General features: G+C 46.6%; 1 protein-coding gene across 23 annotated transcripts in view; it reads left to right on the top strand.

Moving 5' to 3' along the window:
• Positions 1-7,900: 7,900 nt before the first annotated feature.
• The window catches only part of tcf7l2 (transcription factor 7 like 2), a 61,596-nt gene continuing 44,774 nt past the window's right edge, over positions 7,901-24,722 (top strand). For 6 of the 23 annotated variants that reach the window (XM_085903440.1, XM_085903442.1, XM_085903441.1 and 3 more), the window contains exons 1-3: positions 7,907-8,625; positions 8,832-8,898; positions 9,022-9,146. In XM_085903440.1, coding sequence (XP_085759566.1) covers positions 8,437-8,625; positions 8,832-8,898; positions 9,022-9,146 — 381 coding nt within the window. In that variant the 5' untranslated portion in view covers positions 7,907-8,436. Of the gene's footprint in view, positions 8,626-8,831; positions 8,899-9,021; positions 9,147-24,722 lie in introns of all 23 variants that reach the window. The other 17 variants (XM_085903430.1, XM_085903438.1, XM_085903435.1 and 14 more) reach the window with 7 other exon arrangements.

The raw sequence follows: 24,722 nt of genomic DNA on the forward strand, positions 1-24,722 counted from the left end.
AGACTCTGCCTTAGATGGCGTGGACGTTGATGGAGAGAGAGCGAGGAGCTTTTACACGCCCGGCCCTCCACCCACCCACCCAGCCAGCCAGCCAGTCGCACTCACGGAGGCACGCCAATTTACTTTGCATGCGGCGTCTTAGCCGACACGATCCTAAATTTCCAACTGGGAGGAATCAGCGCGTTCAAAAGGCGGCCTGCCAGTCACGCTCCGCCCGTAGCCCGAGATCTGAGCGCGGCGTGATAACCCGCGACATCTCGCCGCGAAAAAATGGCGAGCCCATCAGCTTTGATGGAGCACATCCGCCGTGACAGGCTACTGAAGAGCTCGCTAATGAACGAGGAAGGGGGGTGGGGGGGGTGCTCGGCGTTGGGGTGCATTTAGCGCTTGCGATGAGCAGATGGACAGACGGGAAGTTTGCCATGAAACACCTTTCATCCAGGTGTATGTACAAGGCGGAGAACCTGACTGTTGCAAAATATCTCAGCTGAAGAATGCATCAGTTCCCATCCCGGGTGAATCTTGAAAGGTCACGTGATCTCCCCCCCCCCCCCCCCCCGCCCGCTCCCCGTGACAATTACAAATAATGAGACTTTTTCTTGCTGTAAACAAACAGCCGTCTTTGGAGGGATAAGGCAGCCATTTTTGCTCATATCAAGGACTGCTGAGGACCCCCATGAGTTGAGAGGCCATATTGATCCCCACACCCACTCCCCACTCATGACTCTGGGATTACCCATTTTCTCATTCATTTTTAAAGACGACTCATGAGATTCTTCCGTCCCCTTTTTCTTATTTTTTTTATTTTTTTTATTCCATCAATCCACATGCACCCCCCCCCCCCACCCCACCCCTCCTGTTTCCCATTGCCCCGGTCCCTCCTTGACCCTGAGAATTGTCATTCCACCATAGATCACAGCTGTTGAATATTAGGCCTTACAAAAACCCTTCAATAAAATATGATGAAATCGTTCAATCCCAAAAGGCGGCGGAAGAAATTTTTATCAGCTGAGAGGAAAGATTCTACAACTCAACTAACTTCTCACAAGAATATCGTCACATTTTGCACAAAGAAAGTCCTCAATTTGGATACAAATAAAACTTTCAGCACCACGGACAGCAACCCTGCACCCAAATATATTGTCGTTAGCACAAAAAAAGTAAAGAATATAAAGCAATAGGAAGGTTTCAGCACCATGGACAGCTCCGGTGGCTTTGTTTATATTCAATCCTGCACAACAAAATATCGCCATTAGAAAAAAAGTATTACTTCGAAAAGTAAAGAATATAAAAAAAAAAAACGTTTCAGCACCATGGACAGTTTCTCATAGAGATCTTTATATTACTGCCAAAATGACTCATTTTGTTCTGTAATGGATTAAATAAACGACTAGCCAATTCCTCTTCCTACTTTCTTCCTTCTTCTCAATTGCCCCCCCCCCTTACCCATCACCCCCCCCCCCCCCCCCATCCTCCCTCCTCCCTCCTCCTCCTCCCATGGCTGACAGGGAGTGGAGGTCACCCGGAGAGGCTCCTCGCTGATGGATGCCACTCGGCGCACGGCGCGCCTCATCCGGCCGAGCCGGCGAGCGAGCGGGGGGAAATAAATAAATAAGTAAGCAGCGGCATCAAAGGGATGTTCAAAAGGAAAACAAAGCCTGCGTGCACGTTCGTTTGCGAGACACGCACACGCGTGTAGAGTGAGAAAAAAAAAGACACACTTTTAGGTGGGCTTTTTTTTTTTTTTTTGCTTTGCTCTCCAATGACATCCAGCTGCAGACAAAAGAAGGCAGAAAAACGGCAAATGTTTGATGTTTTGCACATCCGGATACTATTTTGGCGCTTTCCAAAATGCAACAACATTGCTGATTTGGTGCAATTGGTGATTTCATCAAAGTCATTGAAATGTTGAGTGGCCCGACGGAGCAGTTTTTGGCATGACTTGGCGTTTTTGGTGCTAACCTGATGGCAGCTAACTGCAATACTTCTGTACGCGGATTGGAGCAGTCGCTTCTATTTGCTCTTGTTGCTCTTTTTTTTTTTTTTTTGTAGCCTGCTAGCGTGGCCTTCACATACTCAGCATGGGCTCAACACATGAAATATTGAGGAGGCAGGGGGAGGTTGGGTGGCGGGTGGGGAGGTGTGGTGGTGGGGGGTGGGGAGGCTGCTGTATCAGCTCCCCAAATCAAAACAAACTGATTAAAACCGCAGAGCCTTTACCTTTCCAATTGTTGTATGGTATTTTCATTTATTTTGGATTCGATTCGTTTTGTATTCTTTTGACTTTGCATTTGATGGCTTTTTGACTTTCCATGTCAACTGAGTTCTTTTCTGATGGCTCACTACAGACATTTGAGTCCAGTTGTTGGAGTCTTCCAGCTCTCTAAATATTTGCCTGCCTTGCTTCCACTTTCATTTTCCACAGGGTGATGAAAAGATTTTTGAATCAACTCATAAAAGCAAAGAAAGGAGGGGCCTGATGACATCACCCAGTCTGCTGTGTTACCAAAGGTTTAAATTTGGTTTGTGTGGTTTTTTTTTTTTTTGTGTAGTGGCGGGGTTGGACGGGGGTCTCTGCTTGTGATTGACAGGAACACAGAAAGCGTCAGCCCGCTTTGACGGGCTCACCTGTCAAGGTGAAGCCGAGGTGCTCTCTCAGGACCCGCCGCCACTTTCCGGCGCAGCGTAGCGCACCGCTGCCCTGATTGCCTCTCGATGACGCCGATAATTAGCAAAACACACACGCTCGCACTTCATCATTTGACAAACAACAAAAATACAAGCGATGAGCTGCTGTGTTACGTTAGCATTCTTGCTAATGCGACAGTTTTGTCTTCCCTTTTTAACTACTTTTTATTATTATTATCCAGGGGTATGATTTGAATTCTTTTCTCCTCTCGACATGACTCGTAGTCTGAAGCTTTGTTGTTTTGTGAGGTGTGAAGCCCGCCGGCGGCTGGCCGACTGCTTGCTGTTGTACAAATTGCCCGTCGAGCCACATTTGAAATGTAGATTTCGTCGACCGTCGCTTTGCACGATGGCGGCGGTCCCAATGGCGTTTCGCGAGTAAATTTTGACAACTCGTGCGGCCTTAACAAAGGCCGAAGCGTGCACGTGGCTTCCCCCCCTGCGCCGGACAGCGCTAGCATGCTAATGCGGTGGCCTTAATAGCCCGTATGATGAGACTTTATCTATAGATTGTGCATATAATCAGCAAACTAAAGGCGCTGACCCTCCCGGGAGCGAGTTCACCCGCTGACACTTGACATCTTTCTAATTAAGCGGCAAGGTCTAATCTCTTCCTCCTCACATGACACCAAGTGGCCAGCCGTCACATTGCGGCCCGCCATTTAATATGCTTATAAGCAGCATGTATTATTCACATATGCAGATGAGCTCCTGCGCCCAAACTGACTTTTTGACACGGGTGCGGGCGGACCTGCCCTTTTTGCAATTTTCATTTGTGCACCCACAAAGACAACAAAGTTTGCTGTCAAGGACACTTTTACCTTTCAGAATTTTCTGTGTCACATTGCTCAGTGCAGCCCCCCCCCCCCCCTTTATAAAATAAATAAATAAAAAATCCCAGAAAGTGTCCAGCACATTGGCTCCATCTTTGTCAGTCGTCGTTATTTACCAAACAGCATCCAACAAAGATGAAGTGAGATTTTGTTTTTTTTTTGCCCCTTCCTGATTGAACATCAAAGTAGCAACCCCCCCCGCCCCTTTCCACTCCTTCCGGGATGCCCGCCCCCTTCTATTAGGCGGCCTTAAGAACATAGGGGAAAGCATCCATTTGCGCCACATCAATGGCTGCTTGCTAATCAATTGAAAACGACACTTGTATGGGGATGCAAATCTAATCTTTGTCTTATTAGAGCTTTTAGAAGATGCCTGTTGGGTTTTAATGTTATAAAATGAAAGAAGAGGCCTGTGCCATTTTTTTTTTTTTTTAAATCTCAAAGACGCCGAGGCGTTCGTAACGGTCCGAATCAAAGCCTCGAGAAGACGGCGGTAATTACTGCCGGAGTTTTGCCTATCCTTATTAATATTGATCAAATATGACTGTGATCTGATGATGAATTTGGAAGGTAGCTAACGAGCGCAGGGATCGAAAAAAATAATAGAGTGAAATTTCTCATAGCGGCCTAGCTTACAAAAAAAATATATATACTTTTTGGAATTTTGAATTTGATCCATTTTTACACATTTGAGTAGATATGCATCATGAGAAACTGGTACGCTTCTTCATGATGTAAAAAGTTTACCAAGTCCTCGGCGATGGACTTGCCCCACGAGAAGCTTGTCACCGAGCGGCTAATGGCCTTAGCTGGATGACGCCGGCCCAAGACGATATGTCATCCGGTGGCCCGCAATATTCATTATTCATCACAAGAAACGACGGCGGGCGAGCAGGGGGGGGGGGGGGGGGGGGTTGCCAAAGGCTGCAAAACTCATTAGCGGAGCTTTCATTGAAATTCATCTGGCCAAATCCTGCAGCATCCATTGTTGCCGTCGTATGGAAAAACTTGAAATCAGAAATAAGATGCTAGCTAGCTGCTAAGCAAATGTGAAAAAAAAAAAACGCCACAATCATCCATCGACGTCCTTCAACGGTTACATACGTTAAAAAAAAAAAAAAAGCTAGCAAGTTGCTAATAAGGCCCAAAGTAAAAGGGATTTTTCTCGGAGGACACAAACTTAAGCTGCGATTGCGTCTTCTTCGCTACAAGCGTGGGAGTACCTTTGCAAATGAAACCAACTTTGTAAACATTCCGATGAATACATTTACTGTGTTTGCGCCACTTTCCCCGTCCTTTATTAGCGTATAATGCGCCCTCTCGCCAGCGTAACCTTGATGATGTTTGTCGTCCCTTTCGACTTTGCACAATGGCCTCGAGACGCCGTCCCTCCGGCTAATGAACGCCACACGTTGCTCTGGTTTGTGTCGCCGTTTGACTCAAGGTCAGCCGCCATTGTGCCGCTTGTTAATCAGTGTGCGGCGTCCCAAAAAAAAAATCTACCGAGAAAAAGATTCTACCGCTTCTCCGAGAATCGTCAGCGATGGAAGAAAATCAGCCACAAATGCAAAATGAGCGTCAAATTGAAATGGGAGGGGAAAAAAAACTTTGACCAAAAAAGCTCAGCGGGCATCTATGGTGGAGACTCTGGCCCAATTGACTTTCTGACAAGCTGACCTGTTTGCTAAAGTTCATGTTGTTCGCGTGGAGGTCAAGTCTTGCAAATATGGACAATAATAATTCAAATTCCATTTGGGCAAAATTCGATCATGCATGAGTGTTTTTTTGGAGGGTGAAGCTGATCTGAGAAATTTCAAGGCAGCAATTTTGGAGCCCTCAGTGCATTCATTCCAAATGAGCTTGCAAAAATGTCTTTGGCCCTGTTGAGGCGCCCCAAAGGAGGCAATTCAATTGTGCTTTTTCTAAAGGCCTGGAATGTCGTTGGAGGACATTGAAGAAGACCCTCTTACCTCTTTTGCTTGTGTCACAAAACACAACTCCCGCTTCCTGTTTGAAGAAGAGCCTTCAACAAGATGCTCCCGGCCTCTAAAAGGACACTTTGTCCCTTTTCAAACCCCAAAAGACAAGATGTTGGATTTTCTTGGGGGTAGGGTGGGTCAACAGGACCCACGTCTGCTTTTTTTTTTCTTCTTTGCTGATGCCAAGCACTCCGCTTTTGCCATTTTCCCCTCCAAATTGGTCAAAAGTCCATGGCCCTAGTAGAGAACCCTGTGGAACATCATTAACCTATTTTGCCGATGGTAAAATTAGTATCGCAGTAAATATTTGTGCGAAAAACACCAAAGCGGTTTTATTTTGAATGAATTAACGAGCAAAAGCAAAGCCGCTATATGGCCGAGCACCCCTTTTATTTCATTTGAAAACAAACACACAGCATTGAATAAAATAGCCCTTAAGGCTTTGGTAAACAATTCACTTTTACATTTATTTTAGTGACGTGCTCAGATGTAACGGCTGCATACAGAAGCTTTTTATTTCCTTTTTTTTCCCCTCTAATGATTAGTGTGCTGAGGGGCCAAGGGAGCAGGCTTGCTATTCTCGCAGCATATTAAAGAGAAAAATAGATCTAATTCTATCTATCTGTATATTTGGGGTACATTTGGGGCCACATGTATGAATAATGACTGGATGGTCAGCTCTCGCTTCTCTCCAAATCTCCTTTGTGCAAAGATTAGCACAGCCACTAATTAAAATGGGGAAGCATTTTATTGCATTGCGGATAAATTACGACACAAGGTATGAAAGAAATATGTCATTATGACTTTAAATGACATCCAAAAGGCACAGTTGAGAGACAGTTTGGATCATGTGAAGCAATTTTTATTTGAATTGAAGTCACAACGACAGTCAGGCCGGACATTCGCAGGCCCAAGCGACAACCTCTCGGCATTCGGCTGCTTTGGCCTGGAACATGTGGGCCCTGAGCTGAAGGGAATGTGTGTGTGTGTGTGTGTGTGTGCAGCTTTTACGTGCATGCACATTCTCTAATGTCATGTTTAGATTTGTGTCATTTGTTTGTCGTTCATGTGATTTTCATTGTTGATGGTTGCATGAAATCACAGCTCAAAAGAGAGACGGCATGTTCTGAAATAAGGAGATAAGGTAAGCAGCGCTCATCATTGATTTATATCACACACACACACAAGCACACACACAAGCCCCAGGAAAAGGATGCAGGATTATGCCCCCTCCTTCTTCCTCCTTTTATTTGCATTACAGGTAATAGGGCGTTTTATTATTGTCTTATAATTTTTGTGTTTGGAAATAAATAGCTGGAAGTAAAAAGAAAAACAACCTTCACAACCTCACCCATGTGTCTATTTTATTATTTTATTTTAATCTCCGTTCACGTGTAAAAAAACGTCGTTGGAATAAACAGCTTAAAGAAGGAATTTCTTTTATTTAAAAATTGGGAATGAGATGATGAGAGCATTTCTTTGTCAACGTCCCAGTTTAAATAGAGATGCCTTTCTTATATTCTAATCTGTTTCCACAACAGTATTTTTCAAGCTTTTGTCTCAAATAAATGGTTCTAAAATGATTTTTAAATAATAATTATTATCCTAATATTTGACCTCAAAATAGAAAACAGCACATCTTTGTTTTCTTTCTCATTTTGAAATCTGCATTTCATTTCCAAATTATAATTCATGTGCATATGTTTAAGCAATTCTCTTTTGTTAACCTTCTGAGCGAGAAGGTTGAAAAATGGTGCCAAGTAAAGAGAAAAAAAAAAAAATCCAAGCAGCTCATGTAAGCATGCACGTTTCTTCTTTTTTTTTTGAATGTGCTGCAGTTTTTTGTCCAATCCACCTGCAGAGGATGACGATACAAAATGGAATTTAAACAAAAGACTTTGAGCAGCCGTGAGGAATTCAGGTTAGTCCCACAGGACATCTCACCTGCCACTCAGGAAGGGTGCAACATGCAAAAAAAAAAAAAAAAAAAGAATCTCTGTGAGGAAATGTTAGCTAATATGATGAAAAAATAGATCAGTGCACACCAAACAAGGGTTCATCGTGCTTCCTTTTTTTCCAAGCAGGCCTTTGAGCAGAGGAAGATGGTGAAATGTTTAAAAATGTAAATATATGTGAGGGTGAGGGAATGGTGAAGCTCGTTCTTGTTTGAGCCCGCCCATGTGTGCTTTTATTTTTTCTCATGTGTGCAACAACTCCTTTTCTTTTTCCTGCAGTGTTGCCTTCACTGTCCTGTCTCACATGCTCCATCACAGCCGGCTTCCTCTCTCTCTCTCTCTCTCTCTCTCTCCCTCTCTCTCTCTCTCTCTCTCTCTCTCTCTCTCTCTCTCTCTCTCTCTCTCTCTCTCTCTCTCTCCTCCTCCTCTTTTCTTTTTTTTTCTATTTATGAAAACGTCACTTCAAGTCCCTCCCTGTTTGAATCTCATTAGTTTCTTGTGTGTTTCTCCCTGTCAATAATCCCGAATCCAGACTCTCTCTATTTCCATCCCTCTCTATCTGTCAATCAGCGCCGCCTTTGAACTGAAAACCACTCCGACCAACTTCAACTCTCTCAATCCGAGCACCGCGGCTCCTTCTCCGGCTTCCCCTTTTCCACCAAGAGCGCCCTTCTTTTTTTCTTTTTTGGGACTTTTTTTCTGTGGGACCGCGAACGCCACACGCTGTGTGTCTCTGCGTGCGGGGTGCGTGTGTGTGTGTGTTTTTTTTTTCCCCAACTGGAGGGGGGCAACGCCACCAACGACACCCCCGAAGTCGCGGAAAGTGGCACTTTTTTTTCGACGGCGAGGGGTCCTTTTTCGAAAAAGAGCAAAAAGTTTTTTCCTTTTGGAGATTTTCCCCCCACCACCACTACCGAGAGCAGCAGCAGCAAGCTAGCCGCCTTTAGTGAAGCTCGTGGGGGGGAAAAAAAGCGAAGCGACATGCCGCAACTTAACGGCGGTGGAGGGGACGACCTGGGCGCCAACGATGAGATGATCTCCTTCAAAGACGAAGGAGAACAGGAAGAGAAAATCTCAGAAAACTCGTCGGCCGAAAGGGATTTAGCGGACGTCAAGTCGTCGCTCGTCAACGAGTCGGAAACAAATCAGAACAGCTCGTCCGACTCGGAGGTAAGTTTGGAAGTACACGCAGCTTCACCCCCCCCCCCCCCCCCCCCCCGGACAACTCCGAGGCGAGTGGCCGCCGCCTGCGGCTTGTGAGGCGGCTAAACCGTAGCGAAAGTTGTGCCTCGGGGTCCCGCTAACGCAATTTCTGTGTTTCACTACTGTTTGGTTTTTTACTTTTGTCCCCCCCACCCACGCCAACCTCTCTCAAGGCGGAGAGACGGCCTCCGCCGAGGTCTGAAACTTTCAGAGACAAAACGCGAGAAAGTTTAGAGGAAGGTGAGTTCTTGGCTTCCATTTGAGACTCCCCCCCGCGTTTGTTTGTGTCTTTTGGTTTATTGTTCATAAACTTTTGCCCCTTTCTTCTCTTTCTATCTGCCTCAACCACAACCGCCATGTTAGCAGCGAAAAGGCAAGATGGAGGGCTGTTCAAGAGCCCACCGTACCCGGGCTACCCGTTTATTATGATCCCCGATCTCAGCAGCCCCTACCTCCCCAACGGATCACTTTCCCCCACAGCACGCACAGTAAGTTGACCTCTTTCTTTTTTCTTTTTTCGGTTGTTTTCCCTGCAACACACCGACGCGACACGCGGGCGAGCCTTGCCACCGGCGGCCGTCTCGAGGAAAGGTTCAAAAGTGAAAATGTATTGCAAAAGTCGAATTTTTGCCACTGTCCGTGAAGTGTACAGTTGGCGCGCTGTCATCGCTGCTAGCATGCTAAGTGGCTAACGTAAAATGGGCAATAAGTTGCTGTGCGTATTTTATTTCATATGTTAAAATTGTCATCGTTATTATTCGTGATTTAAAAATAAAATCACAATTGCAATGCACTTCTTTAGTTAATGAATGATGCATTTGGCTGGTGTTTGTTCAGCCCTCATCAAAAATGCCCTTTTTTCCTCCACAATGTGAAAGCTCCACCAATGAAATATGCTAATGAGCTGCAAGTGTGCTGCTATTTGCATGTGCCCAAAAAAAAAAATAATAATAAGAGGAAGTAAAACACTTATCCAGCCATTTTGACTGTTTTCATTCATTCAGAGGATTGTTTCTATTTTATTCGGTGATGTCGAGCATCTGCAAATGTAAAGTTCATCAATAAATTCATGTTATTTATTTAGCCGGGCTTTAATTATGCACCTCGTCGATTCCCACCGGGGCTCCGGCGAGCCTTAAGCGCCGTTACCCCCCCTTCACCCACTTTCCTCCCTTTTTAACACGCTCCCCTTATTTTATTTTAAACGTTTGCAATTACAAGTGGAGCGCTTTAGGACCTGTCATCTCATTTTACAAGGTTAAGGCGAAGGCGAGGCATTTAGGAAATTGGAACCCTGCAAGCCGCAATACACCCCGCACCCCCCTTTTCTGCACCACCTATTTAGTTTCCTCCATTTTCTATTGTGCGCACCTTGTAAATGAATACTTGTAAGATGAGGGTAAAATTGTTGATCCCTGCTCTTATTTTTTGTGAAATCATTTACTGTATTTTCTCATCGAAAAGAAAAAAATATTTGACTTGACCACACCCTTTTTCTTTTTTAATCAATCGCCGCTTGTCATTTATTGTCATTAAAACCGACACACACGCACACCAATGTCAAGCACGAGGAGCCCCGTGACGACGCGTTGCACTTTGCTCTTTTGATTCCACCTTGGCGTCATCTTTTTTTTATATCCCCCATTTCCCTCCATTTATAAAATGTGATTCACTCAAAAGGAGCATCTTCTTCAATTTCAAATTTCCCTCAATTAAATATCGCTACATTTTAAATTTGCTTGTTTAAATTTCCGTAAATAAGAAATTGTTAATTTCACACAACTGTAAATTTTAAAGCTAGGAAAGAAAATAATATGGTGGAAGCATGGAGAGTTTTTGTACCTTTTCTTGCATTTTATCAAGGTGGGTCTAAACAAAATGTCTGCGCTTGTACTTCCTCGTGCCTGCGGATAGTCTGTAAATAACGCCCCCCCCCCCCCCCCCCAACACGCACCCCGCTGTGTCCAAGCCATTAGCGTCTTTGAAGTGGTCGGTGGCTCTAATATCAATTTATTCGACTCCGAGCCGCCATTAATAATTCACCTGGACATTGATTAGCTGTCTGTTAGGCGGCAACTCGCAACCATGATGGAGGAAAAAAAAGATTTGGATTTGGGCGTCTTTTGTTTTTTTTTAAAGCTGAACGGCAGGGGGGGGGGGGTTAACATCATTTGCGTGACCTCTGGCGGAAATTTATTTAGCCAAGGAAAGCCGAGTCCAAAGAAGCTGACAATTTCGTGCCATTGAAGCATTTTGACGTGTCAAAAAGCAACTTGCTGGACTGCACTCGGCCTCTCATTTTAAAAATTTTTTTACGGTGCGTCCGTATGGGCTCACGTGACCTCAACAGGTAGATGCCCCCCATCCGTCCGTGTTGACCCACCCCTTGGAGGTTTGGCCATGCCAATGTATTCGCATAAATAAAAATAGCTTCTCGTTTTTTTTCTTATACACACCCCGTTTCTTATTTTCTTCATTGGAATAATGCATGTGGCTTTTTTTTTTTTTTTTTTGGTCCCCAGCAACACGCGACGACGGGATCCTTTTGTATCCGTTCTAATTGGCGCTTGGAGCCACGGTATCTCGGCTCAACATGGCGGCATTGTCGTGACAACAATGCGTCATCGTATGGATTACGTTTGTTTGCCCTCCTGTAAATGGATTTTTTTAGGGGGGATTTGAAGGATTGCGTGTGTGTGGGTCGGGTGCCGGTGGCTGCTCGACACCTTATCAAATTGGCTTTACATGCTAATGGAGTCTAATTGGTGTCTGCTGGGGAGTTAGGGGGGGAGGCGTCAAGACCGCGCAAAGTTGCAGAGCCCCTTTTGTCTTGCAAATCACTTTTGTTGACAAAAAAAAGTACGGCGGTGGAAGCTTGGACATTTTTTTCCCTTTTCCACGTCTCGTAAAATCTGCTTTGCATTTGACGAGTTAACTTTGGGGGGGGACAGGGGGGTCTGGCACACGCAAACGCCGGGCCTGCGAGACATTAGCGGCCTCGCATTCTCTCGGCTTAATTAGTCCAAAATGTAATTGTTCACGCTCTGCCAACAGCAAGGAGAGAGAGAGAGAGCGCGCGAGAATTTTTTTTTATGATTTTTTTTTTTTTTTAGCAAAACAATAAATCACTCGCATATTTGCGCCGTGATTCACGTGGAGGCTCGACCTCTCCCCGGCTCGACATGTGGTAAATTGTGAAGTCAATGAATCGCAGATGTAGGGCTGCAGGAGGGAAAGGGGGGGGGCATACGTGAGGGGAGTTTGGAGAGGCAGTACAGTAAGCTTTTGTCAGTCCCTGGCCAATGAATGGGAAAGATTCTTGCCGTAAATATTTACCGACAAGATGTGTGTGGAAGTTTTTTTTCTTCCCCCCCCCCCCCATCATCTGCTCGCGGAGCTTAATTGTCTCATTTGGAGGATGTTGGCAGGCTGAGCTGTCATCGTCTAAAATATTTAAAAATAAAAATGTGCATGTTTGCCATCAGATTTTTAACTGCTGCATTGGCAGCGCTAAGAAAAAGGATGGGGAGGGGGTGAATTCAGCATGTCAGGTTTTGATTTTTTTTTTTTTTTTTTTAAATGAACTTTATTGACACTATTGTTTTAACATCTTGACATAATTTTTAGTTTTATGTCGACAGGCTTGCACAAAGGCATTGGTTTAGCAGCTGTGCGCTAGTAAGCCCCCCCCTGCCCGCCCACCCCCTTTTTAGTGTACCCCCCCTTCTTCTTTCAGCCGCACTCCCCACCCTCCCGCTCTCGCTTGCTCCTTCTCCCGTGCATTTCTATAGCCGCCGTTGCAGCAGCACACAAAGATAGCACTGTACATTGAGAGCGCCAACTTTTGTCATCCTGTTAAATATAGGTTCCATCCCCCCCCCCCCCCCCCCTCCCATCCGCCCCTGCCACCCCGCAGGCTGTTAAAGCCGTGCGTGTTTACGTACCTCCGTTTTCTTTCATCCATCTGTTGAATCTGCAGTCGAAAGTTTTCGGCTGAGTGAGCGAGCGAGCAGGTCTCTAACTTTGCCTCCCCTCACCTTGAATGCGAACTTGAAGCGGGCCCGAGAGATCACCATCAAACTGCTCGTCAATTGCGTCTTTCTGCCGGGGTCGCTCCCGAGCGCCCCTTAAGCGCTGCCGCCGCAAACTAGCGGTGGTGGTTTGGAGACTTGCTCGAGGTTAAATTCAAGTTCACTTACATGAACTGAAATGTGACAAGTACAAAAGTTGCATTTTCTTTGTTCCCCAATTGGGTGGGAGTCTAAATCCACCGTTTTGGGGTTGCTTGTGGTTAAAATTCAAGTTTATTCACACGGGGGGGAAGCAGTAAAGTGGGAGGGAAAGCCCAAGAAAGCGGGAAATGTGTGCGAGTGGGGGCGGGGACGCCGCCAAAGCGGTTTCAGGGGGCAGCGGCGTGGGGCTCCGGGGTCACGCTCACAAAAGCCGCCTGAATAGAGTGCGTCATTGCTTTTAATGGCGGGCTAATGAGAGCGGCCCGGTTATGTCCAAGCATCATCGATCATGCCACGTCCAAAATATTCCAATCATTTTTGTTGACCTACTTTGGCGGCACGGGATTGTGCTCTAAATAAAAATGTCGTCTTCATAACGTTTCTCACCTATTTTTAGTATGTCCGTCGGCATCCGCGCCGCCAGTCATTTTTCTATGCTAATAATTTAGATGTGCCACTTTCATCTCTTGGAAATGGGCTTCGCTGCGTACTAAACGCAGATAAAACTCCGGCCTGTGTATTTTTAATCTACTAATTAAACTTCTAATTGCTCGGAGGAGTTATGTACAAGTGCGTAAAGAAAAAAAAAACCTAGGCGCGAGGGCACTAATGAGGCGATCCGCCATGAAAGGTGGTCGACGCGTACCCACATGTTAAAGGTGAGGGAGATTTGCCAGCGCGCGCGGCAATAAATTCATCTGCTAATCTACGGATTATGGCAGGATTTGCACGTTAAAAGACAGGAAAAAGTTTGCGCAACGACTTGGAAATGCAAAAGGATAATAAAGTAAACCCCCTTAGTCTGGAAGAGTGTTCGATTTTCCTGTGTTGTTTTTTTTTTTTTAATCCCTTCCCTCCCTCCAACGATGATGAACAAATTCCAGCGGAAAAGTAGATTAAGAGTAAATTCCAATGTTGGCTTCTAAAGCAGATGTTGGGAACCTATTTACACAATAAAAGGGACAGACAGCTGTCAATTTGTGTACAGCTCGTTGTAGCCCGAGCACGCCAATCCTTGTAACGAAGGAAATGGATTAAGATCGCTAAGTGTTTATTTTTTGTCGCGTTCACTGATGCCTTAGTTAAACTTCCAATTCGTTTTTTCCACAGCCGTCTCAAAGTGAATGGTAGCGTTATGCTAGCTTTTTTCGCAGCATGGGATGATAAACGTTAAACACCATCAAATGTCGGCCGAGCCAGCCTCAGGGTGTTCATTTCAAGGTCCAGATATCGCAAATCCAGTCACTATTTCAATCAATGAGGGCTGTCCACCCGTCCCGAGTTGTCACTTTATTCATTTGGACAAATTGCATCACCCATCAGGCGGGGGTCAATTCCAAAATTGAGCAAATTGACTCGCAGCACCAAGTGAATTGTCAATTGTCCTCCTTCCCTGGAGGGCTCAAGTGACCATCGCCGTCCAGCCGAAAGGGACTGAATGATTGACAGAGAGAGCAGAGTAGGCCGCCAGGTGGTTTGGCACTTTTGAGGCGGAAGCCTATGCAATCTAGTCACCCTGAAATGACTTGTTTGATTGGAGTAATAACCAGTCGGACGCGGCGGCGTGCGGCTTTCACCGCGTTTCCGTCGTTTGTCTTGCTGCAGGCCCGAGACGAGCCATGCCGAACCCAAACGATGACTGATATATTGGCTCTCCTGTGTAAAAAGAAAAAAAAAAACAAATAAAGAAACCCCGCAGATCTTCGCCTCTATGAGAATTGGGCTGTATCTTCCGTAATGATGGGTCTGGAAACAAAAAGTTTGACTTCAGCAGGTTCCCAAGTGGCAATTTCTTTTCCTATCTGAGGGAGTGGGACACAGAATTTTTTGGGTTTAGTTTGGAAGCCACATAAGCGGATCAACCCCTGTCGAGGTCCAAAACGAACACCGCAAAATGTATCGTTGCTGATGCTATCCGCTCAGGACAAACTCTGAAATAACGTTTTCCGAGTCTGGACACACAAATGTGAGCCGTTCCGCTAAAGTGGCTTAACATCATAAAATCAACGTCTCCGATAGGAAGGTATTTTAAGTCCAAATCTATCGGCACGCAATCCAAAGGTTGTCTTCCGATACTGCCTATGAATCAGAAACCGCCCCCCTCATAATGAAAGTTGAGATTAGAAGTTGGCATCCCCGTGTCGCGATGGCCTGTGTGTCATGTGATGCACGTCGCAGTGCCCTTTAGAACCTGCAGGCTCCTTATCTTCCCTTTTTACAACCCTTTCTATCTTTATTACCCGTCGCACTTGTTCATATTTGGAATATCAATAAAGATAAGTCGTCCGCTTCGTGACAAAATGTGAAGGAGAAGACTGGCCGGGTCATACCTCGCTGGCTCGCTTTCGTTGGCCTCATCCCCCCCCCCCCCTTGTCTGGCACGGCCCAGGCAGCAGCTGCACAAGAATGCCACGGACACTGTTTGAACAGTGGCTTGCCTCAGGAGCGCAGGAAAGGAAGTAGCTGGATGTTTACATAGTTGAATTGTCCTTTGCCCTCCCCCTTCCTCCCCCCCTCTAGTGTCTAATGCACTTCTGTTCAAACATTCCCAAGTGTTGAGATGACCCCGACTGAACAAGTGCTCAATGCCTGCCTAGCGCTCTGGCTGGATGTTTGGAGGCATGCACTTTCTGGACTGCGCTGAAAAGTCTAGAAAGGCTGCTTGTTTAGAGACGGATTAAGAGGTAGACGACGCGTTGTCCGACAAGGACCCCGACATTGACGTACGGCCCAGTCGTCAAGCTAATTGTTGTTTGAATTAGCCGTTATGATCCGATGACAAATGTCTCGCGCGCTGGCCGCCAGAGCGGAAAATGTTTCCACGGGATTGGCATGATCTTTTGCGAGTGTGTAAACCTGGCTTCAACAAGATGGATAAATGCAATTATTGGGTAGACCTGGAGTGGAGGAAATCCATTTAAAGCCCGTAAAGCTCAGCAGGATCCGCGCTTAATTCATTTGGCCAATTTGCGGGGTGATGTACGAGTGTCAGGGCACATTAGTCAGGCTGGCCGAAAAGTGTGTGTGGCAGATCACCGGTGCGGATGGACGTGGCCGCGTCGGCCGTGTAGAGATTAGGGAACGCGAGTTGCTCCAAATTTACTTGGTGGACAAAACAAATGAAGCTTGGACACGGAAGTCACAAAAGATGCAGTGTGTGCACCGTGCGGGATTGCATGGCCAATGAGGTGGGGAGACGCGGCGGCGATCCGGCGCACGCCTGAGTGAATACAAGCCCCATTTACCGCGCTCAATCAGGTGCCGTCGTCTGTAGCCTACCCCGTGTGTCCAACCCCAGACAAAGATTTTTCTGTCACCAGATCGCATCTCAAGATAAAGCACTGCCATGAGAAAATTGCTCTTGTGGTGATGTTGTCAGGGAACGTTGCATTCCTCCTTCCCCGGCGTACTGAGCGATGCTGACGCTACGTTTATCGTCCGATCGGAAAGGTTGTCTCACTCGTCAACGATAGACTGACGGTGGAAATTTGCTTAGTCTGCTATTGTTTCGCCAGAGTAGACTCACTCGTCACTCGCAAGACGGCGGTTAGCGCAGCTTCTGCGTTGAGGGAAGCGTGGCTTAAACCAGCGTCTAACTAGCAGACGTGCGACAAAGCCCTCTCTGGCTACGATGCCGCCGCATAAGTGGTTCACATCATTCTGAAGTGGCTCTTGTCAAGTTTGGACACAGAAGTGCGCGTGTTAGCATTTGTCACCTGACAGAAATGCGCCCAGGCCGGGTGTGAACGCCGAGGCTTATCCGAGACAGGTGGGGCTCGGCAGCTGTGGGAATGACTTAAGGCTCGGGGTCAAGTTTGGGTCAGAGGCCTCAGCTTGAATTCCCCTCTTGACCGGAAAGGAGACTCGTTGAATTGCGGTGGCTGAAACGAGCTGAATGCACCTTTCTCAACCAGTGGACATCTTTTGGTCACAATCTTCGTCCCAAATACGGTCGGTAGGATCTAAAACCAGACTGAGTTGTAGTTTGCATGCAAAAATATGACAGTGGCAGTAAGTATTGCTTCGTTTGTCAATTTCCTTGGGAAATTTCAATTCCTTTATCACTGGAGATTCTGTTGACATTCTTGAGCCACAATAAAACATTTCAGACATTTTTCAGTACCTTGTCACGCAACCCGATGAACCGCCCTGTGGGAATTTACACAGTGTCTCGCTGATGCTCATTGGAACTTTTTTTTATGTGTCACAAACGAAGGAGTCGGGTTACCGTCCAAATATCCGAGTAGGTGAGACGGTGATTCTGTTTGAATTAATACTAGCAGCTCGGTTAACTGACCTTTAGACCCGAAGACAACTGTATATTATGCCCTGAACAACACTGCGTTCTTTGAACAGAAATTTTGCATGACGGCAACACAAACATGGAACACATTAGCAATGGAGCGAAACTGCAGCGTAACGGTCTATGGGCTGCCACAGGAAGTCTCTTCGGGGCACTCCACCTCATCCTGGGGAGTGTGAAAATCCTGCGCTGTAACTTTGCATGTGCATATGTCATCATCCCCCCCCACACCCCCCCGATTCGGCTGCTAGCTCCCGCCCAAAGTGCTTGCCCAATCTCCAGGGAGAACAACTGTTTCTGCTGTCTACAGACAGCAGGAGGAATTCCCTGCCCAGACTGGGAAAAGGGAGAACTTGTGGAAGTTTTCTATACGCTCCAGCGGATCGTTTTACATCGGCGAACCAGTCGTCTTTACACAACTGTTCCCAGTTAGTGGCGGGATGCCAGTCCTACTTTGGTCGCCAGTTGGACAAATGTTTTTCACTACCGCTGGATTTAGTTTCACACTATGCAGCTCAGTTGTGAAGGTATTCAAGGGATCATTTTCAGTGTCTCAAGTAGGGATTATAGGGAAAATTTAAAAACGTCACCTGGAGAACACGCAGGGAATTCTGAACGTATTTTTGGCCAGTCAGCACAGACAAGGTAGAAAAAGCCCCCCCCCCCCGACCCCCCTTATGGCTTTGGAGCGACAACAAAATGACAAAACCGTCGATGAGAGTCTCCTTTGTTGGCTTCTCGGTGAGGTGACGAGATGCGGTCAGAGACGCCGGAAAAAGTCAACCTCTAATTGCTTCCAAATGATGATTGAGGCATCAGCATGGGTGGATGCTGCCATGGGATCGCTTCCACTCTGGGGTTTGGAGCTGGAAGGAGTGCAGCCCACTGGGATCGCTCCCCAATGACAAATGGTTGTCATAAAATAGACCCCCGTTACCACAGAAAATCCAACTTTTCTTGGCATACCTTGTGGAGACAATATTTTCTTCATGTTTGGAAGCGGTCTTGCCGTGTGGTTTCCTCGCATGGGCTGCCTGGAGCCGACTGCTTCCACATTAGCCTTCTGCTCTGGTTTTAGTTTCAAGAAAAATACAGCTTGTGTATTTTTCTTAATACCGCAGCGATCAGTGCCAAATTTCCCCACACAGTCATCCCCTTGTATTCTCAACTCTTTTGCGAACTCAGTCCCAAACAAGAGGCACACCTGCCCCTGTCACCCACTGCTGCCTTTCACCCCACTTGTAGCGGACCCATCCAGTACTCTCCTCGCTTTTCGGCGTGCCGCGATTTAGCAAATCACGCCAGTAATGATTCAATTGGGCATAAAGTAATTGCGAGGCGGCCTGCTTGCCATCTGTCCGTTGAGATTACTACTCTGTGTAATTAAATATGACCTTGGGGGAGATGACCAGATTGAAAGTTTGAGAAGAAATACAGAGATATAGATACACTGGATGAACACGGGTTTTTTTTCCCCACCCTGCCCGAGTTTGCCTAAGAACGGTGGCGAGGTTGAGACTGAAGATTGACAGTCCGTGCGGCGTGTTGATAGCCTCGACGGACACTGCTGTTTTAACTCTTATTTTATCTGTGGTTTTTGTACGGACTCCTGAGCTTTGGATAGCATCCAGAGACTACAAGGCCTGCTTCTCCTCAGCACTCCTGCGGGGTCGGCGTAAAGGACCCTGCAAAGCTCCGTTATTGGATTTCAGGCCTGATCTGGTTGTTTTTGCAGCGTAAACAGGACATTAAAGACAGGGGGGGTGCTGGGGTGTGGGGGGAAATGGTGAGCTAATGAGTCTTTGTGTCAGTGTGAGCACGGCGGGGGGCGGCTGTGCTTGGAGTTTTCAAGCCTTATCCCCTGCATCCGCCATCGCGGTGACACGCAGTGAAGAAGAGGAGCCTCCACCCCTGCTTTCGTCAACAGAAACAACAGATCTGTAAAAGACATTAGTATGGTTCAGTCTGTGACTTGCAATACTTCCGCACAGTTCTTCTGGGGAGGGACAACATCCCTCTGTCTTGGCCATACATACTAAAATAACTATTTTAATTGCTATGGCTGTGTTATGGTGCAGCCGCCTCGTGGCAGGCAGGCCCGATCAAGATGGCACAGAGTGATGGGGGACAGGGCGATGAGAACCGGACTGACCTCCAAGGAAATCGCAGAGACGGAGCGCTACTGTTAGCACCCCCGTCAGTTCAACTTTGCCTCTTAAAGATGAAGGTGTAAATCCAACCATCCATCCATTTTCTTGAGCTGGAGTCTACCAAGTGAGAGGTGGCTCACACCTTGGTCATGTTGCCAGGAGTGGCCTCTATTTATAGTCTTCAATGATTCTAGACTACCCTGAGAAAATTCACCCAAGCACAGAGTCGAACCCTAAACCTCAGGGGCAGACGTCCTGACCTCTATACCACCGTGCCGCCCAAGGTGTAAATCGGATCAGCATCCCATCAATTCAAGCTAAACATCTGCCCAGCATACCTCTTCTCAACTTGTCTCTGCTAGGCATCTACCCTTCAAACTGCCTTGGAAGAAGACAATACTCCAATTGGTGCAGCCGGAAATCCCTCCCCTGCCATCCCTCTCTCAGTATGTGCTCTGATTACCTCTCCAAACTGGCAATAAGTTGATTGCTTTACAGAGATGATGTAAGCCTCAGCCCTAGGGTACATCAGGTTGGATTTCTCCTTCTTTATCTTGTAAAGCCTAAATTAACAGCTGGTTTGGTCTGAGTTCTCCCGGATCTGACTAAAGGATTAGGCTCGGTTCTCATGCGAGTCAATCCAGTTTGATTTATTGCAGGTCTATCAAAAAAAAGATCAATGGGAGTCCTTTTGAAAGTAAATCCTTAATCGCTCTTTGCACTTACGTGTCATCATAGTGATTTTTTTTCTCTCTCTCGTTTCCCATTTCTCACTCCCTCATTCGTATTCTTTCCATACACCTTGTCTGTGTCCCAACCCCCCCCTTCTCCGACACCACACCTTCCCCCAATAGTGATCCGCCCCACCAACAGTATCAGGGTAGCTGGATAGATTTTTTTTTCTTTTTCAGCTCTCATTAGTGAGCCGTTCAGGCAAGGCAGCTCCAAATCGGACGTTAGCATTCCGTGGTCGTGCTCGCAACCTTTGTGCTGCTCTTGTTTTGTCTTCACTGAAACTTTCCTGTATTAAGCCCCGTCACTCATGCCGGGCTTGGTAATAAGGAAGTTGAAGAATTTATGTGTTTGGTTCGTCTAACCTCTGACTCTGTGATCCATATTTATGAACACAAGACTGAAATGACAATGCTTCCGGGAAAAAAAATAAAATGTTCTGGGTTACCTTGGTTATTTTGGAAACTTTGGTTCTAGTCCAGTTTGGTTCGGTTCAGTACGGTACACACAAGACTATTACATAGCAGACGCGGCAAACACAAGCCAGATCAAAATCCAGTGCAGGGAGGCTTGTTATGACCTCACCCTCCAAGCGTGGGAACGTGTCCAGTCGCTCGTGTTGACGACACCGTCCTTAATGTCTTGAATGGTTCCTTAGGATCCTGTTTTCAGATTGTCCGGCAATCGTTCACACATCCCGCGCCACGAACCGATAAATCGGAATGTATTTGCAAGAGACGATCCGGGCTAAATTCAGGTGTGTCACGCTGGCACGCTCGGCCCAGCTGACTGGCACACAGACCCGGCCGGGGTTCTGCAGGGGTGGGGTGAAGCGGGCTGACAGGATACGTGGGAAGGAAGGGGCTTGCTGTCAGCCAGCTGGACCTCTTAATCCCACAGCCTTGGGGAAAGGGTGTGTGTGAGTGTGTGTGTTTTTGTCTCCCCGTGTCAATTCTAACACACACCTCTCGCAGTACTGCGGCCCAGCTGAGTCCACGTGTGTGTGTGTGTGTGTGTGTTATTGCCCCACTGAGACAACCACGGCTTGTTTACCGTAGTCCTGCTTTTTAACATCTCTCAGCACTAGAGATGAATTCTTCAAAATTATTTTTTTTAAAAATCATTTACTCGACTGTTGCCGTGTCAACGCATTTTGGTATGCTGTAACCAAGAAGCCACTTGGATCAAATTCTTCTTGTCTACGTCATCTTTAGCAACATTTCTTCCTTCTTGTATTACTATTATTGTTCTGGTATATATTTTTTACACTCTCTCTCTTTGCATATATCACAAGCTTGCAGGCTAAGAGCTCGGGACTTCCCCACACCACACACTCCAAGCGTTTGATCGCTTGCTTTGGAGGTAACATCAAACGGCGCAGTGCAGAAAGGCAGCTACTACTGTGAAGTTCAATGTTCAACTTGATGGCTTGGCTGAGGGCTTTTCCCTCCCCACCACCACCATCTCAACCCACCCCCTCACACTCTCTCCTCCTCCAGCCTACCACCACCACACCACACCGCTCCCTCGATCCCTCTGCTGCATCTCTCAGCTGACAAAAAAAAAAAAAAAAAGCCAACACAGTTTGCAGCTGAGTTGTTTTTTTTTTGTTTTTTTTGGGTACCTTCGACCTCACCTCTATAGCATTGAGGTTGCGCGATTGCAAGACCTCCTCCCCGCCTAAATTCCAATCGTACACAAAGGTATTTCTGTCTGACCTTTCTGGTTAGAAAGTGCAGCCTCCTCGTGTATATTTCAGAGGGTTGCATCAATGCCAAGCGTGAGTGAGTGAGTCTTGCTGCGGGAGGTGAACGGCAACATACTCTTATTCGGGGAATTAATCTTCCCCGTGTTTAACTTGGAAGACTTTGACTGACTATTGCACCAGTGGTCCACCCCCAGAATCAAAATGGCACCCTCTGTCCATTTGTGACCGTTATTTGTCACGAACCAGGAATTAGTCAGTCGATAGAAAAGACGTTGCCCCAAACTGCCAGAAAGGTTTTTATTTTGGTGGGGTTCCCAACGAGCAGCATTTAGACGAGTGTGGAATCCAGGTCGTAGCCTGGCTAGGCTCTGCTTTTGCAGCATTTAAATGACTTAAGACCAGCCAAGGTGCTCCACTAAATGCTTCTCTCTCTTGGTTTCTTCCGCTCTTGCTTTCTCTTTATGTCTTGCTCTCTCACGCTTTCATTCTCAAGCTTCCTTGTCTGACTGCCAATTAGCCCAAAAAAAAAAAAATATATATATACAGTGTGGCCTGCTCTTCTTCTTCCCCGCTACAGCTTTCTAGATAGATGTGAGCGCACGTGCATGTTTGGGTGTATCATTAGCTGGCTGTGCGGGAAGGCGTGCGCCAGCCAGCTTCTGCTGCCTTATCTTCACGTCAATCACGGCATACGTACTTGTGAGATGTAATGATCTCCATCCAGGCTGTCGGTGCGCGTTAGCGCCCGGCTTCCCTCGCCCCCGGAGCAAACGGTTCCCTTGCTAATAGATGCAAAATTAAGCTGATCAATAGATGGCCTGAGCTCATTATTGACACGTTATCTTCGGCGTGGGATTTTTGTCCGGGGGGCAGGGGTGTGTGTGTGTGTGTGTGGGGGGGGGGGGGGGGGGGGGTTGGCAATGCAGGGTGTGAAGATACAAAAGTGGGAGGGGGCGGGAGAATATTTACATGAGTCCATTAGCCTCGCACAACTATCGTATGAAATCCCTAAAACGAATCTTATGTGTTTATAAATCCATATCTTGAAGCTGTCTTTGGGTCTCGAGTCGCGATCCGCCATTTGTGATAAATATTCCGAGCTGGACCGCTTCCAGGTGCGCTTTCAGGTGCCAAAGAGACCAAAAAATCTGTCTCCGTTGCTTTTGTGAGGATTAATTGCCTGTGTGTGTGCGCTGTGCCTCCTGCGTGATACTTTGGGATTGATGAATATGTGTAGGTGGATTGTTGCGATAGCGCGCGGCGGCGTTCCCGGCGAGTCGGAAGTCTTTGTTGAAGCCTGAGAGTGCACACATTGTCTCCCCGGTGAGGAGCGGCTTCCTTATATCCCGTCTGCCGTTTAACTAATTCACAGCGAACTCGCAGAACAAAAAGGGAAAGAAAAAAAACACACACACACAGAAAAAAAAACATCAAGGGCAGCTCTCCTCGTAGCGCTCTAACAAATAACGACATTCTCCGGTAGCGCTGCACAGTTCACACCCTCGGCTCAGCTCGGTTGCCGCTTCACCTTTTTAACTGTGAGGGTTGCCTGACCTCCTTCCAACCCGCCTCCTGGTCTTGCCAAAAAGAGGCCTGCAGAAGGACCCACATCAATTGGTATTGATAAATCACACCGAGAACAGGTTTTATTGACATTCAGTCAACGTCACTAAACTGCAGCGGTGTTTGGGCAAGTTGGAATCCATGTGTGACAGACTCCGAAAGATGGAGGCGGACAGGTAAATCTAGTTTTGGTGGCGTTAGCACTGGTTCATAGCCAAGTACACGATGACGGGAATCATTCATCGACACGGGATCCTTTTGAACGACCTGCTTGTTGACCGCAAATGTCTCTTGCGGTCGAGCCAAAAGAATTGAAAACTCAAGTACGATAATTATTATCATTGTTTCGTTTTATGTTTAGCAAACCTTTTGAGAGAGATTATTGTTACGTCTGTTAGCTAGCAGGATTTTTCAAAACATCACTTGTCGGCCTTACTGGTTTTTTGTTTGTCGATTGTTGGTTAGTTCGTCAAGAATATTTCAATTGGGGTTTTTTTAAGTGGCACTATCGGGAAATATTATAATCAGCACCTGGGATTATTCCAAAAACCTTTCATCCCTGTTAGTGAATTATTTGTGCCAAAATATTTTGAAAAACATTTGTTAGTTAGGATGACGCCCAAATGTTTTGGACACCCTTGTGATTTTCGAGACCTACAAAGGCCAGCTCTGTTGGCGTAGGAAGCGGCTTAAGGAAAGTGTCGCCCGATGCTAAAGGTGCCAGCCAAGGCTCGTTCATTAGTCAGGCTGATGGAAGCCTCGCCATCTCCTGCTGGCCCTCCATCCTCCCTGTCGCTATTTATAGAACAGCCAAGATCCTCCGAATCGCACGGGATGAGGGAAGGCGGAGGGAAGAGTTTGAAGAAATGCAACACTGTTGATTCCTCTGAGGCTAATTGAGAAGGTGGTAGATTGCAATCAAGTCACACACGTTCTTTCATTGCACCCTACACTTTGTAGAGTCATGGACTTTATTCACGGCCAGTCAAATCCAGTTCAACTATTTTTACAATTCTGAGTAGATCTTTTTCACCATGTTGCAATAATTACTTGCGAGCAGAAGTGTTCTCCGGCGCCATTTTGTTGTTATTGTTTTCAATCGCTTGCATTCTGTGGGCATTTTTTTTCTTTACAAAGTGGCTAGCAGTTACGCAATCTTCACCATTTAGTGGCGACTCGGGTCGTTATTTGTCTAGCACAGTTGTCCGCACCTGTTATGTCAACAGTACAAGAGCCAAAACTGTATTTATCTCGCCAGCTCAGCAGGACAAACATCCACGACAGGATGGGCCGAAAGTCAAGTGTTTCTTGACAGAGTTTTAAAAGGACTAGATTGGGTCAAAAGGTCGCGCAGTCATCCATCCACTTCCCAAACT

The sequence above is a fragment of the Syngnathus leptorhynchus genome, chromosome 22 (assembly GCF_054491065.1).
Source record: "Syngnathus leptorhynchus isolate UIUO chromosome 22, UIUO_Slep, whole genome shotgun sequence".
Lineage (NCBI taxonomy): Eukaryota > Metazoa > Chordata > Actinopteri > Syngnathiformes > Syngnathidae > Syngnathus > Syngnathus leptorhynchus.